The sequence below is a fragment of the Haliotis cracherodii genome, unplaced genomic scaffold (genome assembly GCF_022045235.1).
Source record: "Haliotis cracherodii isolate W230 unplaced genomic scaffold, xgHalCrac1.p SCAF_11, whole genome shotgun sequence".
In the NCBI taxonomy this organism is placed as follows: Eukaryota; Metazoa; Mollusca; class Gastropoda; order Lepetellida; family Haliotidae; genus Haliotis; species Haliotis cracherodii.
This window is the reverse complement of record NW_027266266.1, coordinates 11,517,032-11,535,202: the sequence shown is the minus strand read 5'-3', so window position 1 is coordinate 11,535,202 and position 18,171 is coordinate 11,517,032. Positions and strand designations below refer to the sequence as shown.

Sequence of the window (18,171 nt, the reverse complement as noted above, 5' to 3'; positions counted from 1 at the left end):
GGCGTTAAACCCAATTCACTCACTCACTCGTGAAGACCCGGGCTAGAATAGGTCTTCAGCAACCCATGCTTGCCGTAAAAGGCGACTATGCTTGTCGTAAGAGGCGACTAACGGGATCGGGTGGTCAGGCTCGCTGACTTGGTTGATGCATGTCATCCATCCCAATTGCGTGGATCGATGTTCATGATATTAATCACTGGATTGTCTGATCCAGACTCGATTATTTACAGACCGCCGTCATATAGCTGGAATATTGCTGAGTGCGGCGTTAAACAACTAACCAGCCAACCAGCCAATCACTCACATCCTTTGAGATAACTAAAGCATTGATCGTCTCTATCTCACTGTTACATGTTCCTTCTTGTCAACAGGTACCCCTGGTTTGCTGAATTGGGTCTGCGGTGGTACGGTCTCCCCGCCGTGTCGGCCATCTTGTTTGACTGTGGGGGTCTAGAGTTCACCGCGGCCCCCTTCAATGGCTGGTATATGGGGTCAGAGATCGGGGCGAGAGATTTTTGTGACGTGTCCCGCTACAACATCACGTTAGATGTGCTTACATACCGCTGTTACTTATATGTGCTTAAATTGATTACATGACGTTGAATGGGATAACATTGCTTGTACGTAGCTAGATGAGGTTACATTGCTTGTACTTAGATAGATTTTGTTACAGTGCTCGTACGAAGCTAGATGAGGTTACATGGCTTGTACGTCGTTAGATATGGTTACATTGCTTTACAGCGGTAGATGTAATTACATTGCTTGTACGAAGCTAGATGTAGTTGCATTGCTATTTCGAAGCCAGTTGTTGCTACATTGCTTGCACAAAGCTAGATGTAGTTACGATGCTTGTACGAAGCTAGATGTGGTTACATTGCCTGTACGAAGCTAGATGACATTGCATTTCCTGTACGGTGGTAGATATGGTTACATTGCTTTATGAGCGGTAGATGTAGTTACAATGCTTGGACGAAGCTAGATTACATGGCTTGTACGAAGCTTGACTTAGTTTCATGGCTTGTACGAAGCTAGTTAAGGTAAGTTACATTGCTTGTACGGTGATAGGTATATTTACATATCATGTACGGTGCTTAAATACCCTTCCCCCCCCCCAGATAGTGCTTACGTTGCGCAATATACTTAGCATATAACAAACCTATTCGTGTTTTGTTACAGTTATCAACGCAACGATAAAGATTAACGTCATAGTATAGTGTTATTTCCCAGACAAATATGAGTCATTTTAAGTTGAGTGAGAGGACTTAGCACCATATATCATAAAACATGCGTGTGTTTCATATGGTTTGGTTTTGTACGAAACATAGAAAAACACGACTGAAGAAACAGAAGTTATTGTATTCAAGGCGATATGACCAATATTACATTAAAATAAATAAATGTAGATTCGTGAGGTTACATTTCACTCTAAGTTTCAATATACAAAGTAAATATTCAGCAAAAGTAAAATGTGTTATTTGTCTGCAACTGTACCCATTTTGTAAGGTTGGCTGTTTTTTAAGTAACAAATCACGAAATTTATCTCTCACATTTATCTCTCTTTATATTCATACAAAAGGCAGTTGTATATGATATGAGTCTCGTCTTCAAGAACATTACATTACAAATATACGATTCTGAAGTTTATATCCCTATTTTATATAGTTTTAACACATGCGCTATCGTGTCAATGGATTGTCGGCTCTATCACTTGATTTTCTGGCCAAGACTTGTTAACATCGTATGACAGGTTTCAGAACTTAATAACAGCGATCCATATGATTCATATTCGCCATTTACGCCCAATGGAATCTGTCCGCTGATAATCCAGACAGATTGTTCTCTGGCAGTGACGTTCTTGTCAATATCGGGATCAATCATGAATAATTATTGTAATTTTTAATTATCACTCATGTATAAAATTCATGTATACGATCAGCTTTGATGATGTTGTACGCGTGTGTACGCATGGGCCAGACTTCGCCCATGGGCAGGCCCATGGGCGACATATTGTAAATATTGAGTTTTTGAAAAATGTTTTTTCATTTTTTCTTCCTTGGTATGTTCCCATGAAAACAGCATGTTTAATTTTGTAAATACCTTTAACCGAGACTGGGCAAAGACCGTAGAGTTTCTGGACTTTTGGGTTTCCAGAATTAAAATGGGACGTGTTATTTGTATCTCTCGGAAATTGACAAAATGTATCTAGGAAAATTCGCAACAAAATCCAAACATTTGTTTTCACTTTACTTGTTCTATTACTATTATTTTGTATGTTTGGGTGTCTTGTTTCTTGGGGTTTTGTTTGGTTGTGTTTTTTTCGTTTTTTTTGGTTTTCTTGTTTTTTTTTGGTTGTCTTAGTTTTTTGTGTATCGTCGTGACCAGGGTCTAGATTTTGAAACGATCCAAGTTAAGATTAATCTTAACAACTTACGTTACAATCTACAATTTCCTTACGATAGCTTTAAGATAACCTTCGATCGTTTCGAACATCAAGGCCCCGACAGAGTGTTTGTACCATCAGTCAGCAGTTTGTCTGGCAAATAGCTGACTGCGGCATAAAACAACACTCAACCTCTCACTCACTCTAAGTAGTTCTAACCTTTCCCATCCAGCAGTAAAGGGAAATGGTTTTCCCATTTCCCGTCATATTGATAACATTTCACTTTCTTGTGGTGGTGGAAGAAGGACACTGCCATGTCCTTGGGGTTTCGAAGAATGTAGATGATTTTGCACTTCTTCTCAAACACACCACGTGGCGCCTCGACAATGCAATGTGTGTTTAAACCTCGAGGGGACGGGAACTGCTCTAAAATGTCAATTCCGATGAATTCTAACATCGATTTCGTCTATTACAACAGTCTCCGTGTCCCACACCCAGTGAGTACCTGAAGTATCACAAAAGGGAGAGGGATCAGTTCATATTTCGCAGCGAGGTGGAGTAGCCTGGTGCAAAAAGTGCCTGCCGAAGCGTTCGACAGGTTCGATCATTTCTTATAGTGAGTGCAGCCCATTCCTTGTGTCCGCCACCATGATATTGATGGAATATTGCTGAAACGGATGTAAAATCACTCACGCATTACTCTGAATGCTTGTGTATGTGCCCAAAACGTGTGTGTGAGTGTGTGTATTTGTGTGTGTGTGTGTGTGTGTGGAGGGGGGGGCGGGGGGGGGGGTGAGTGAGAGAGAGAGTATATGCTGCTGTTTGGTAGGTACAGTGAAAAATAGCAGCTTCGCAAGCTCGGAGGTTCACACAGTTTAACCAGCGCTTTTAAATCGTTCACACTTCCATGAACTCATCCAAACTGACGTTCAATTCATAATCAATTCTTTTTTTTATTTTTCCAGGAATCCAGACTGTATACTCATTTTTCTGATTCACAACTGTACAGAGGCAACTGATAAAAGTATTTGCTTTGAAAAGTCCCCCCTTTGCTGGCTTGTAACCGTTCATTGTTCTACACTTATGTGAACATTTATCAAATTGGTAATATTTCATTGTATTAAAGGAACATCAATATTAACTAATAATGGATAACATTTACTGTAGCTCGCAAGGATATTGGAAAGGTAAAATGACAATACTAAAACTAGCTGAGGTATCTAAAGATGTTGCTGAGGATTGGTTAAAGAAACAAGCAATATGGCAAATATACTTGTCAGCCTGACAATATATGCCTAGAACAAGTTTGATATGACCATTTTTGATGAAGTTCATCAGGCTGACCTCTTGTTTCTTCCACATGACAAGGTAAGATTGAGGTGGTGTGAAATGAGGTTTAACGTCTCGCGAATGATTATTGCAGTGTTAAAGCGACGTGGATGCACGCGTGCGTGCGTGCGTGCGTGCGTGCGTGTGTGTGTGGCTTCTTTTACTAGTCCGGAATGATGCCGATTTATAGTGCTCGTACATTGAGATACCGTGCCACAGTTTAACATGAATACCTCACTAAGTGAGTGAGTGAGTGAGTGAGTTTGGTTTAACGCCGCTTTTAACAGTATTCCAGTTATATCACGGCGTGTCAGCTTAATGTGGGAGGAAAGCCCGAAATGATGCAGGTCTCAGACGTTTACCACTTCAGTGAAACCCACGAGCACGGGTATGGTGCTGACAAACCTAGAAACATAATCGGGGCGAACCGGGATTCAAACCCACAATCATAGGTTTCTGGCGTGCCCAAGGGACGCAACTCTGCACAGCGAATCGCGGCGCCTTAGACGACTGGGCCACCCGTGCCCCACCTCACTAAGACACAGTAGACTGACTCCAAGCCGACAAGTCCTTGTTTCAGCCGCTTAATGCCCCGAGCGCTAGACAGGGTAACAACAAGTACCACTCTTTAACGTCTTTTGATATGATATCGAAACCTGGACCTTCCGCTCCCCGGCGGACGCTCTACCACTAGACCACGGAGGCGGTCGACAAGGTAAGGTGAGGTGAGGTGAAATTGGGTTTAACGTCGCGTCCAAGATTATTGCACTTATATAGCGATGTGTGCATGCGCGTGTGTTTGTGTGTGTGGCTGATTGTACTAGTCCGGACTGATGCCGATTTATAGTGCCATGACTCAGGTTAACATGAATATCCCACTCAGACACAGTATACTCCGAGCCGACAAGTCCGGGTTTAAGCCCCTTAGTGCCGAGCGCCAGACAGGATAACAACAAGTACCATCTTTTAACGTCTTTTGGTATGACGCGGCCGGGCATCGAACCCCGGACCTTCCGCTCTCCGGGCGGACGCTCTACCACTAGATCAAGGAGGCGGTCCTCGACAAGGAAAGAGGCAAAGCATGAACATATGCTTTAACTGTAGTAGATAGTACAAAGAGTAAAAGTAGTCGGCACAAGAAGCTGAATCATTAACCGAGAAAGACTCAACTTAAGTAGCTACTGCACTGGACCACATATGTAAATGTGGGCCCTTCAAATGGCCTTAGTGTTTTCAAGTAGATTCTGGACGCGAGTTTATGGGATCCGTAACTAAACTAGTAACAAAGCATGATGTTACAATCAGGCTTGGTACAAAAGAGCCCATTGTATCCAAGCCATTGTCGACAGATGTTTCCAAACATTAGCAGAACGCTTATTTGGATATCAATATGCTCAATAGATGGTGATGACCGATAAAAGATCAACGGAATTGAATCGGTGGCACGATTATCAGCTGTTGTATGAATGCTCAATAATGAGGTAACAAAATTCAGGTCGGAGTAAGTGTAAGATATTTACACCAGCCTGGTGACCTCGAGGCAGCTGATCCAGTTTGGTCTCTAAAGATGTATAACAATTGGTTATGACAGAAGGTTAACCTTTTTTATATTATCTTATTATTATATCATATTGGGCCTGATGGAGGATAAGACCGAGAAGATTTGCTTGTAGTTTCCATCGACACAGTATTACCTCCAAAAGCAACTATTTGCATAGGATCTTATACGTCCTCATCATCCATCACCTTGTATCTAAAGGGGTAATGATGTCTTCCTTCTTAATTCGTATATCCTGTTCTTGTCACTTCTTAAAGTATTCATCTCATATTGAATGTTCTACTAGTACTGTTGAATAGTGTCTCTATATACTGTTCATGGTTTGTAAGCAATATTAACAATCAACTGCTTGGCCAAATGTTTGTTTCTAACTCCATAATATCGTGTCAACTATTTCGTCAATAAAGATGCATATGTGATTGTTTGCAGCTTTCTTCAACGATATTGCCTTATATATCTGGCCCTTTTACAGAAATAAACAGTTTATTTTTCTCATTCAATGGGAAAAGCATTACCAATCTGTCTAAGGGAGGCTGTGCGTGCGTGTGTGTGCATGCATGTTGTTCATTGTGAGTCTATGCATATCATGTTTCAGAAATATAATTTACACAACACGAAAGTAAAGTTTGGATGATTTATTATATTTACAATGTCATTTTGACAAAGCGTAACGGATAAAGGAATAAGAGTGAGTGAGTGAGTATGGTTTTACCCCACGTTTAGCAATATACCTGCCATATCACGCGGGGACACTAGAAATGGGCTTCACACATTGTACCCATATGGGGAATGGAACCCGGGTCTTTGGCGTGGCGAGCGAACGCTTTAACCACTAGGCTGCCTCACTGCCCCTAAAGGAATAAGACTGGTCATGTGACATGTATCATGACCAAGAATCTTGTCTACATGACATTTGAAACAAACAGTCATGAATCTTTTATGGAAGGCAAATATTTCCCCAAAATCTAAGTATATAAAGGCAGCTGAAGTGAACACATCGACTAGCACGTTGAACAATGTTCACTCTCTGCATGACATGTCTGCTGTCTGTAACAACATGATTCTATGATTTCCTAAGTTGGTGAGATAATAATGTTTAACGCCGCAGTCTGCACTGTTCCAGATATATCGCAACGGTTTGTACATAATCGAATCTCGACCTGGGAAACCAATGGTTGACAGCATGAGCAACAGAAATGTCAGTCGAGACCGGTCACACAATCCTCATTTTAGACAACAATGGCGACGAGCATGCAATGGGCGTATATGGGCGCAAAGCTTTGAAAACCGTTTGTGTTAGACATGTATTTGTTTGTATGTTGCTGAACGCCGCACTCAGCATGGTAGACATGTGGAGCACATTTCCAAATACAATAATACAATGGACTCTGGTTGCAGCAGAGACTTCCCACGTTTACGGAAATGGACCTGCTGGTTTCATGTACATATTAACGCCGCATGAATAAGGTTTAGCAATAAAGGAACACACATGAACATTGTTTATCTATTTCCATAGCACTTTAAGATGTTATATATTTGGTACCAATTAATGTGTTTGTGATAATTTTCAACAAAAACATGGAGATGGTGAAACTTTCCACACCAGGGTCATTTGTGTGGAAATAGAATCAGCCAGTATATCAATGTTGTTGTTACGTCACCGTTATTAACTTGGGTAAATAAATATGAAATCATGCACCAACACCACAGCACCAGATATTCCCATGCACCTATCAATTGGAAAAAATCGCAAATTGTGTATGTATTACACGAAATCATAAAATAGAATAGAATTCAGTAACAGAATTCAGTAAATATTAAAAGTATTCCCTCACACAGTAAAAAAAAATTAGTTCTGTTGCACTAATTTGGTTCTTGTTCTCGTGTCTATATATGAGCATATGTTGCCCATCTGACACCAAAGCGATTCGTTTCATACTACAGCGTGTATCTAAACTTTATGTGACAATCAGCCATGTTTTCCTTGTATGTTCTGTCAAAAAGCTCGTTCTGGGCCACGGTGAAATAATGTTTCCATTCGCCAACTTCACCTGAAACACGGGAAAAAGGCAACAAAATCTCATTGAATAAATATGCGTTTGAACAGGGTTGGGGTGGGTAGGATGGGATAATGTGTCTCACATATTTTGACATTTTATCCTGGAAAATTGCTGCAAAAAAAATGCACCATGGCACTTCATCATGCCCTAGCAATTTCTAAATGCCATAGAGTCCATCAACAATAACCAGCCACGAAAATGGCTAGTTGTTTTTTGTACTCCCTCAAAAAAACAATGCACATGAATGGATTTGTGTCATAGATCAACGGAAAGCAGCTGAATGTTTAGATATGACACACGCTACAAAACTAAACACTAGTCTCTGATGTAGACATGGCATGTCAAGACTATCTGCTGAAAGTATCGTACGTGTCCACCTTGGGAGTCAAGACATCTCCTGACCATGAAAGCAATGAGGGTACGATTCGGAGCTTGGGAATGATGTTCCACTCGCCTGTACATGTAGTACCCACCGAGACAGTCTGTGGATGACGCTGTCGCACCCGTGTATGCGAATCATCCTAAAAAGGATCGACAATTTTAACATCTGGTGTTAGAGAGGTCCAGGCCAGGAGTGAGTTGCCCTGAAGGGGGAATCAGGTTGGGTTTGACATTGTGTGTGATTCCTGCCCACATCAACACGCTACCTCCACTGAATCTGTATGCAATAAGGTGTGAAATGTTCACGTCGACGTTTATACACAGGACATCTTCAATCTGCACGACAACGCGAACAACATGACTCGTTGCTGAACTAAAGTTCTCCATCGCATATGAGGACATATATATGCTGTGGACATGACCCCATTGACGTCGTAGCCGACTTTGTTGGTCCATGAAAATGACACCTCGAACAGACCGTCTGACCTGTCTCACGTTGCCGGCTTCTCATCGTCTTGGCTTACACAAACCCGACGGATGATGTAGACGTTGCCGTGGTGGTCCTGTATCGTAGGTGAGGAAGCCAGATGTGTCGGCCCTGAGCTACATGGTCGTCACGAGGCGCCTACCGGATCTTGGAAAGTCATAATGGTGAAGTTGTTTGACAGGCATTACTTAGAAGTTGACGGATGACAATGTAGACACAATTTTATGGATCACAACTTCTTAAATACTATAAAATGTGACGTTTGGTATAGATCCGTATACCGTTGTCAAGCAAGACTGAATGAGAGACATAGTACAGAATATAAACTGTAGGTGGAGGATTAATAGTAAAGGATTAACAGTAACAACAATTGTATACATGAGTGGGATAACATTGGTAGGTGCTAAGTGCCAACGGCAGGAACACAACCAAACCCCAAGAGCCTAAAGGTGTAGTTTACAAAACTGACTGCAACTGTGGACAATCCTACGTAGGCGAAACATCCCGCCCAATCAACACCAGAATGAAAGAGCACAAAACCTCCACCATTAAATCCGACAGCAAATCAGCCATCTCGGACCATATCAGCAACTGTCCTAATCACAACATCAACTGGGACAACTTCAAAATCCTCGCCAACAACCTCCATGATTTCACTTAAAGAAAACTAACAGAAGCAGTCCACATTCGCCGCCACAAGCCATCAATCAACAGAGATGAAGGCTATTTCATCCCATCCGGCTACTAAGAACTCATCAAGCAATAATCACTTATCCTGTTTATTGGCTTCATGTCCCTATTGGCTTCCAACTATGTGTTCTCTGTCCATCGTGTTGTGACAGCATTATCCCCTTGTTGTCAACACCTACCAATGTTATCCCACTCATGTATGCAATTGTTGTTACTTTTAATCCTCTACTATTAATCCTCACACATCACCCAATCGGTTTGTGAACTGCATCCTGCCTTAGCAAGTGTTTAGGCCAATGTAAGAATGGCGATGTTTGGGCCACAAAATCACATGATACTCATGATTCCGGTATCACTGTGTGTAACATTCTCACACATCAATGACTTAATTCATTCTGTGCTTCTCTTTCCTGTGTGGAGCCCAGGTCAGAAAGGGTACTGAGTTCCCGACAGGATCTTAGCGTTTCCTCTGTCGTAAGTACTGAAACAGGAAACAATAGATTCAACAGCATTATTTAGATGTAGACTAAGTGCTGGCACGTATACTCACCTTTTCTGTACATAATAGATGAACCGTCAGGTAATGTGATGAATTTGCCTTTCGTTGCCTTCATTTTGTTAAAATTCGTCAACTCTTTTACTTTAAGGTAGAATTCCTCTGATTTCTCAGCATTCAGAAAGTTAGCAAGCTTTTTAATATTGGGAAGTGGATCCTGAAATAGATGAAGTATTGGCTGACATTATCACAATGATAAATAGAGGTTATCACGTTTCTGTGTTTGGGGATAGTAAATATCCTGCATTAGGAATAAACATTGTATTTAGCGAGCCTTGTCATTCTTTAATTCTGTACTTCAAAATCGCTTCATTCTCTCACAAACATTACCGAAACATTGCGAGTTTTCCTGGAATGCGCGCATTAATATTCATTAGGTCAGAGGGTAAGTGATGTGTCAGTCGGACAGTGACAATAGCCAATATAGTTCCAACTGAAATCTATTTCTTATACAGTGGCGAAGCAACATAAACGCAAAACAACAATTGTTTTTAATTGCCTTTCGCGGCAATCCATCGGTCTGTCCGCTAGAGTAACTGCCCTTTGTCAAAGGGAAGCTACTCTAACACTAGTCTATGAGACGTCACGGCCACGGTCAGACGTTGTTGACAGTCGGTCTGTCCTGTCATAACGTTCAGAAGTGTAGTCAGATGTACACACAGCGACAAAACGAAACAAGGTAACAATTCAAATTTATTTCGGCTAAATCCAACTATTTTAATTTGTAGACATATATGACATCCCCTCAACGTGTTCGGTTTTATTGTCGAGTTCCCACTGGCTCAACAGAATATATTTCAAGAAACATTAATCGCCATCCCCTCTCAAAGGGGCACGGTTGATCCAGTCGTCTGAAGCGCCTAAATCCCATAGTTGTGCCAGAAAGATACTATGGTAGCTTTGTATCACATATTATGTGAACTGTGAAAGATCAGGGGTAGAATAGGTCTTCAGCAACCCACGGTTGCCGTAAAAAGCGACTATTCTTGTTGTAAGAGGCGATTAACGGGATCGGGTGGTCAGGCTCGCTGACTTGGTTGATACACGTCATCGTATCCTAATTGTATGGATCTATGTTCATTATATAAATCACTGGATTGGCTGGTCCATCAATCTGTTGTCAAAAAATTGTGATGACCATTAAGCAGATGCTGGCATCGTGACCAGAGAATCAATGTCGACATTAGGTGATGGGAAATGGGGTTTAACTTTGCGTCCAAGATTATTGCACTTATCTAGCGGCGTGCATGCACGTGTGTGTGTGTGGCTGCTTGTACTAGTCCGGACTGATGCCGATTTATAGTGCTAGCACACTGAGATACCATGCAGCAGTTTAACGTGAATACCCCACTCAGACACAGTATACTGACTCCGAGCCGACCAGTCCTTGTTTAAGCCCCTTTATGCCGAGCGCCAGACAGGATAACAACAAGTACCATCTTTTGACGTATTTTTCTATGACGCGGCCGGGCATCGAACCCCGGACCTTCCGCACTCTGTGCGGACGCTCTACCACTAGACCACGGAGGCGGTCCGATGTCGACATTAAGAAAAATCAGTGTATGCATACATTGTAAATTTGGCTCATTTGATCTGCTGGAAAAAACAACGACATACTCAGCAACCTAAGCACATAATTAAGTGAGTGAGTGAGTGAGTTGGGCTAAACGCTGCTTTTAACATTATTATATATCGCGGCGTGTCAGCTTAATGTGGGAGGAAAGCCTGAAGTGATGCAGGTCTCAGACGTTTACCACTAGGTGAAACCCACAAGCACAGGTATAGTTTTGACAAACCTAGAAATATAATTGGGGCGAACCGGGATTCGAACCCACAATCATAGGTTTCTGGCGTGCCCAAGGGACGCAACTCTGCAAAGCAAATCGCTGCGCCTTTGACGACTGGGCCACCCGTGCCCCCGCGCTGATCTACAAATCAAGTGCAACCATATAACATGGCTCCTCCTCATTATTGTTGCGAAAACATAAACGCTGGAATTAAAAGCATCTTAAAAATTCACTTTATGTCTTACCAGTACCTTTCCCATTCAGTACCACATAAACCACAATGGACTTTGCACAATGCAATTACAAATAGAGGAGTTTACTGTTACCTCTTTTAGATCTTCATACACCAGGGTCAAGATCGGCAAATCGGGATGGGTAGTTCCAATGGCAGCCCAGTCCTTCAGGTATGTGAAAAACGACCCGAAGTCAACTGTATTGTAGAGATTTTAGTATTAGGGTTTTGTGAAACTGGTTTTCTATTGTTAATTGTATTCATCTCTATTCTATTTTGAGAAAAAACTTTGGACCCATTCACTTACATAGCTTTGCTAAGGCGATCCATTTACGTTATGATACGACCCCTCCCCGAATAAAATAGTCAGCAGCTTTATTGATGCAGCATTCTGGTCGTTGTCTGGTCTGGAACGTAAACAACATTCGCCCCTTCACTCACTCCTCCTGAATAGCTCTAACCTTTCCCATCCAGCAGTAAAGGGAAATAATTTTCCCATTTCCCATCATATGCATACGATTTTATTTTCTTGTGGTGGTGGAAGAAGGACACTGCCATGTCCTTGGGGTTTCGAAGAATGTAGATGATTTTGCACTTCTTCTCAATCACACCACGCGGCAGCTGCTTCACAAGGCAATGTGTGTTAAAAACTCGAGGGGACGGGAACTTCTCTAAAATGTCATTTCCGATGAACTCCAACATAAATTTCTCCTTAATTATAACAGTCTCCGTGTCGCTCGACAGAAGAAGGCGGGCCATTTCCCACACCCAGTGAGTGCCTGAAATTCCTCAACAGAGAGAGAGATTAGTTAACATTTTGAAGCGAAGTTCGTTGGATTGTTGTTTAATGTCGCACTCAGCAATATTCCAGCTATATGACGGCGGTCTGTAAATAATTGAGTCTGGACCAGACAATCCAGTGATTAATATCATGATGAGCATCGATCCACGCAATTGTGATTGATGACATGCATCAACCAAGTCAGCGAGTCTGACCACCCGATCCCCTTAGTCAAATCAAATTACAACAAGCATAGTCACGCATGCATGGGTTGCTGAAGACGTATTCTATCTACCCCGGATCTTCACAGGCCTAGAAACAGGATGTATTCGTCTCCTGGTAGTTAAAGCCTTTCTCAGGTTCGATTTTAACATGTGTGAAGAATGAATGAATGGAGCCCCATTCCAGGTGGCCATTAACCTGATTTGATGAAATATTCCTAAAAGCAATTAAACGTCACTCACTCGCTCCTATTTCTGATGGTTTTATTTGTGAGTGAGTATGGTTTTACACCACTTTTAAAATACTCCATCAATATCACTGCAGGGAACACCAGAAATGGGCTTCACACATTGTACCCATGTGGGGAATCGAACCCAGGTCTTAGGTGTAACGAGCTGACGCTTTAACCACTAGGCTACCCCACTGCCCCGGGTTACCTTATGCCCAGCACGTGTGTCATAAATATGATTGCAAATAACGTCAAACCAGAGGAAAGGGAAGGAGTAAGTGACTGAGTGGTTTCACGCTGCTTTTTGCAATAATCCAACAATATCACAGCGGGGTACACCAGAAATGTGGTTCACACATTGCATCCATATGGAAATCAAACCCGGGTCTTCGGTGTTATGATTGCAAATAACGTCAAACCAGCAGAAAGGGAAGGAGTAAGTGACTGAGTGGTTTTACACTGCTTTTAGCAATAAACCAACAATATCACAGCAGGGTACACCAGAAATGTGGTTCACACATTGCATCCATATGGAAATCGAACACGGACGAACGTTTTAAACACTCACCTTCCCCGTGTCGGGGAAGAACAATGATACATGGAAGATAACCTGGTTTAAGTATATGCGACCTGATACTAGTATTTGTCAGGATCCACTCGTCGTTGGTTCTAATGCAACCTTCTGCTGTCAGCACCACTACCCAATGTTCGTAGGTTTCGCCAAAGTGGTAAAATGCCTTTTTGAAAAAAAAAACAGCTCATAATTTTGTGTAAATAAAACACTCAGCCTCCATCTGCTTGAAAAAAACCCAACAAACCTTAGCCTCAATAAAACGTCTCGGCCGTAATATGGCCATCCTCATTTGTTCCTGAAAACAGAACAGTTCCATTGTCAAGGAAGAAACTTGTATTGTCAAAAGACATGAATTATGAACATCATTACAAGTCATGCCATGAGACCCAAGTTGGCCTAAAATGTATCCTATTGCAGTTGGAGATGCATTTGTAGTGAGGACGAAGAGTTGTTTATGCAAGTATGGGGCCTGATGTCAGGGCTTGCTGTAGCTTTTCATTTGCCTGTTGGCAATTGTTGAACCTTCGAAAGACGTGTCTTTGTTTTTAGGAGGTTGTATAGGGGAAGGCGATGCCAGAAAGGTTTGCTACGAATTTGCGATGACACGAGGCAAAACCTAAGAAATGACGCATGTTATTGACATTTTGAGAGGGGGAGGGGGTATCTGTGTGACTGAATCTATTTTGGGGGGTTCCACTTGGATGCCATCTTTACTGAAGATATGCCTTTACTAGGGGACATGTTTTTTTGCCGCGAATGTTTGGTCTTTGGTCTTTTGGAATACAGCCTTAAGGTGGTTCAAATGTTCTGAAAACGTGTTATGATGTCATATACAAATATTAATATGTGACACTAATTCATTTTTTTTCGTGACTGAAATGGTTTGCTGAATGCCATAGGAGCATCTTTTAGGCCGACAGGGAGGCGATTCCATTGGAAAATACTATCGGGTTTAATGAAGGCTGACTTGTGTTTTGTATCTGAATAGAGTGGTATTTTCCGAAAGCCACTCGCACAATCAAGGACACTAAAAATGTTGGCATGGCTGTCGCCTGTATATTGCATCAACAACATCTTCAAAATGTGGATGAGGGACAAAAACAGGCTTGGTAATTGCATTGAGACGTCTATAATCTACGGCAAAGCGGTAAGAGCTATCCCATTTGTTCAACCATGACAAGGGGAGAGTGTCATTCAGAAGAACTGGGCTGAAAGATATTGGCTTCAAACATTTCTTGCACATGCCAGGAACATTCTTTCCTATTGGCTGCGTTTCGCGCATAGAAAGGGAGTCAATGAGTCACCTGCCTCTATTTTATGATGATTTATAAAATTGAGTGAGCTTAAAATCAAGAAGAAAAATATAACCCTACCTACATAAACCTGGCCCAACTCACCCAATCACTTACACTACATATATTCTTTTACTTTTGGAACACTTTTGCAAATGGCTTTAAATCATTGTGTGAGGCAGTCGCATCATAACTGAAAGAATTATATAGTCGTATACGTTAAACATTCCCCCGTTTTTTAACACATAAGGAAATAATTCCTGGACTTGCTAAAAGTTCCAGAAATTTCCACACACAAAATAATTGGCTACGCCTATCAGAGAAGAAAATTGTTTGTATTGAAGGTTTGAAGTGATGTTCCATCTCTAAAAAAAATGTGGCAAGGCCCGAAAGGAATCACATATTCCGCGATTCATAGTTGTCATACATGTAGATGTCTCACCAACATCCTTTGAGCAGTAGGTGATTGTATTGCTTTAATAAAATTGTCTATCTTCCATTGAAGACTCACACAATAATTCATTCATTCGTCACAAGCTGTCAATCGATACAGCAAGTTGCATACTCGCAACACTCCATGCTAACTATCACTGTGCATAACCGATTCCTTTTGCGCTGCATGGAACTTTACATAATTATCGTAAGATCTCGGTAAACTCTTAAAACCATTAACCACAGTCGCTTTTTCATATCTTATTACTTTGAATATATCAAATTACGATCTAAACCCACATTTTCGAAGACCATACAAATCTCCCACATGCCAATGAAATGAACAGCTGTTTGCGGTAAAGACGCCTGTACTCAGGAAAAAATTCCTCATTTTAATACCACATAAAGCGGACAATTAATAGAATACATTATTATTCATGTAATTATTATTTGGTTATTACAAACTAAAGCAGACAATGAATAGAAATACATAAATGATTTTGTAATTTGTATTTTATTTCAGTTGACAATGCTTATTATGCAGTCATATACAGATTTTTAAATATTCCCAGCAGAATGATAAGCGTTCGGAAATAGGATACGCAGGGATATAACTATACTCACACGCAAAAGAACCACAAGTCGAATATGTAGTATACATGTTATTTATTTTCAACAGCAAAGACAAGAAATACTAATAGGGCAAGATTGACAAAAAATTGACTGAAGACAGTTTAATGGATTAAAAGGCAGATGACATAATTGTTTTTTTCAAATGTTAAGGGCTTACACAGTTTCGGGTCAATACTCAAAATGTCAGTCAATACCTGGTGTGACCACCATTAGCATTGATCACTGCCACACATTACATTAAGTGGATCAGACGATTTGTGAAGGCCCTATAGGGATCCTCCTGCACACATCCAGAGCAGCTGTGCTTAGTTCATCGGCAGTTGTTAGATGGGTTCGGATCAGGGCTGAGGGTTAGCCACGGTAGAACAAGGATGTTGTGTTCTTGCAGAAAGGCCATGGTAGTCCTGACAACATAGGGACGAGCGTTGTCCAACTGGAAAATGTGTTGTTGATGTTGTGCAAAAAATGGAACAACGTGGGGTCTGATCACTTGGTCGATATACCGCTGAGCAGCGACGCCGTGTCCCCGACCTTGACCAACATTTAGAGAGCACATGGGTCCAAGTCTCGCATTAAGTCCAGTCCGTGCCCATATCATGACGCTAGGTCCACCCCATGGATCCCTTTCCACAACGTTTCTGTCAACGAAACGATCACCCCGACGCCGCCAAATTCTGACTCTTCCGTCTGCATGGGAGACACAAAAGCGACTTTCATCAGAGACGATGACACGCCTCCACTCACGATGACGCCAATTGTGATGACCCTGTGCCCACTGAAGTCATGCTTGTCGATGCCATGGTTGGAGAACAGGACGACGTGCTGGTCGGCAACATCTTAGGTTGTTGGAATGGAGACGTCGGATCACAGTGTCCCGGCTAATGTGTCGGTTATGTGTTCCTATGGTCTGTCGAGCACTTTCACTTGCAGTTAGGAACGGATGTCGCTAGTGTTGACGGGTAATCTGACGATCTTGTCGAGGTGTGGTGACCCTAGGACGACCGCTCCGTGGGAGGTCGTCTGTAGTCTGTGTAGCTTTGTATTGATGCAGGAGACGGTAAATTGTTAACTTTGAAATGACGAACAACATCTTGGACAGACTCTCCATCTTCCAAACGGCCGATAGCCTGGTTTCTCAGAATTTGACTTAGGCGTTGTATTGTTGACCAAGGAGTGGTAGGACCAAGACTCGGCCATAGTTTTATCCCACTACAGTTCGTGACAGTTTGTGCATTTTCAATTTCGCGAGAAATGGGTGCATAATACCCACATATTCATTGAAATGGCGCGTTTTGGCGATTCGTTTTTTATGTCGCGTTTTTACTCGGGGCTTCCGAAATGCAACCAAAAATATTGATAACAACATCAGGCTTCACTACATGCTAAAACTCATATCAATTTATGGTTCCGTGTTTGTTACCTATTTGCTTAGAACCACCTGCGTTTCTTTTGCGTGTGAGTATATACTCTTCAGTAACATTAACTGCTTCATAATGCGAGTTACAAATGACGAGGGTCGGTAGGGTAGCCTAGTAGTTAAAGCGTTTGCTCATTCACGCCGAAGATTCCCCACGTGGGTACAATGTGTAAAGCACATTTCTGGTGTTCCCCACCGTGATATTGCTGGAATATTTCTGAAAAGGGCGTAAAACCATACTCACTCACTCAGAACTAATGAACATCAAATATAGTTTCCACGGTTTGAAGGCAAAGTATCGCTCATAATAAGTAAGTAATATACCGTGATAATCACAGGCAAGGGGAAAATAGAAGTTATTTCTCCGTTGCTCACCACATTTAGGATAGGCGCAGACAAGGACGTCGTCCTCTCTGATTGGGAGGTCGCTAATGCCTTTGATGACGTCAACGGGAGAAACAACGAAGGGGTCCTTTGGGTACAAATGACCATCCACTTCCAGGAATCTGATGTTGTCTCCGCCAGCATCCGGTATCTTAACGACTGACATCCTCAACTGTCACAAGAGAGGGGTTATAAATGCATGGTAGTGTAAATTGTTAGAAAGTGAAGTAAAGGGAATATCCTATGAAAAACGACTGCATGTAACGTTTCAAGAAAAGTTATTTGAGGGTTTGTGAGTTATGATATGGTTATACACTACCATTCCCTTTGGCAAACCGTTGACCAGGGAAAGGTTGGCTGGTTAGTTTGTTGTTTAACGCCGCACTCAGCAATATTCCAGCTATATGACGGCGGTCTGTAAATAATCGAGTCTGGACCAGACAATCCAGGGATTAATATCATGAGCATCGATCCACGCAACTGGGATCGATGACATGCATCAACCAAGTCAGCGAGCCTGACCACCCGATCCCGTTACTCGGCCCTTAAGACAAGCATAGTCCCCGTTTTATGGCAAGCATGGGTTGCTGAAGACCTATTCTTCCCCGGATCTTCACGAACCCCTTACAATATGAAATGTCTCTGTGATAAACAGTTGTGTTTTCTAAATACAAGTTTAAACGTTTTCATAGTGGCAAATGCATACAGGCAGTCAGATCAAATAGGGTACTCCTTTGAAGCTGTATT

The 18,171-nt window shown here is 41.9% G+C and overlaps 1 protein-coding gene across 1 annotated transcript; it reads right to left on the bottom strand.

Moving 5' to 3' along the window:
- Nucleotides 1-7,205: 7,205 nt before the first annotated feature.
- Nucleotides 7,206-17,590, bottom strand: LOC139455385 (sulfotransferase 1A1-like). The gene is made up of 5 exons (XM_071236945.1): nucleotides 17,416-17,590; nucleotides 11,922-12,239; nucleotides 11,555-11,658; nucleotides 9,436-9,598; nucleotides 7,206-7,318 (listed from the first exon to the last, which is right to left on the bottom strand). The coding sequence occupies exons 1-5, from the start codon at nucleotides 17,588-17,590 to the stop codon at nucleotides 7,206-7,208; spliced, it is 873 nt and encodes a 290-aa protein (XP_071093046.1).
- Nucleotides 17,591-18,171: the final 581 nt, after the last annotated feature.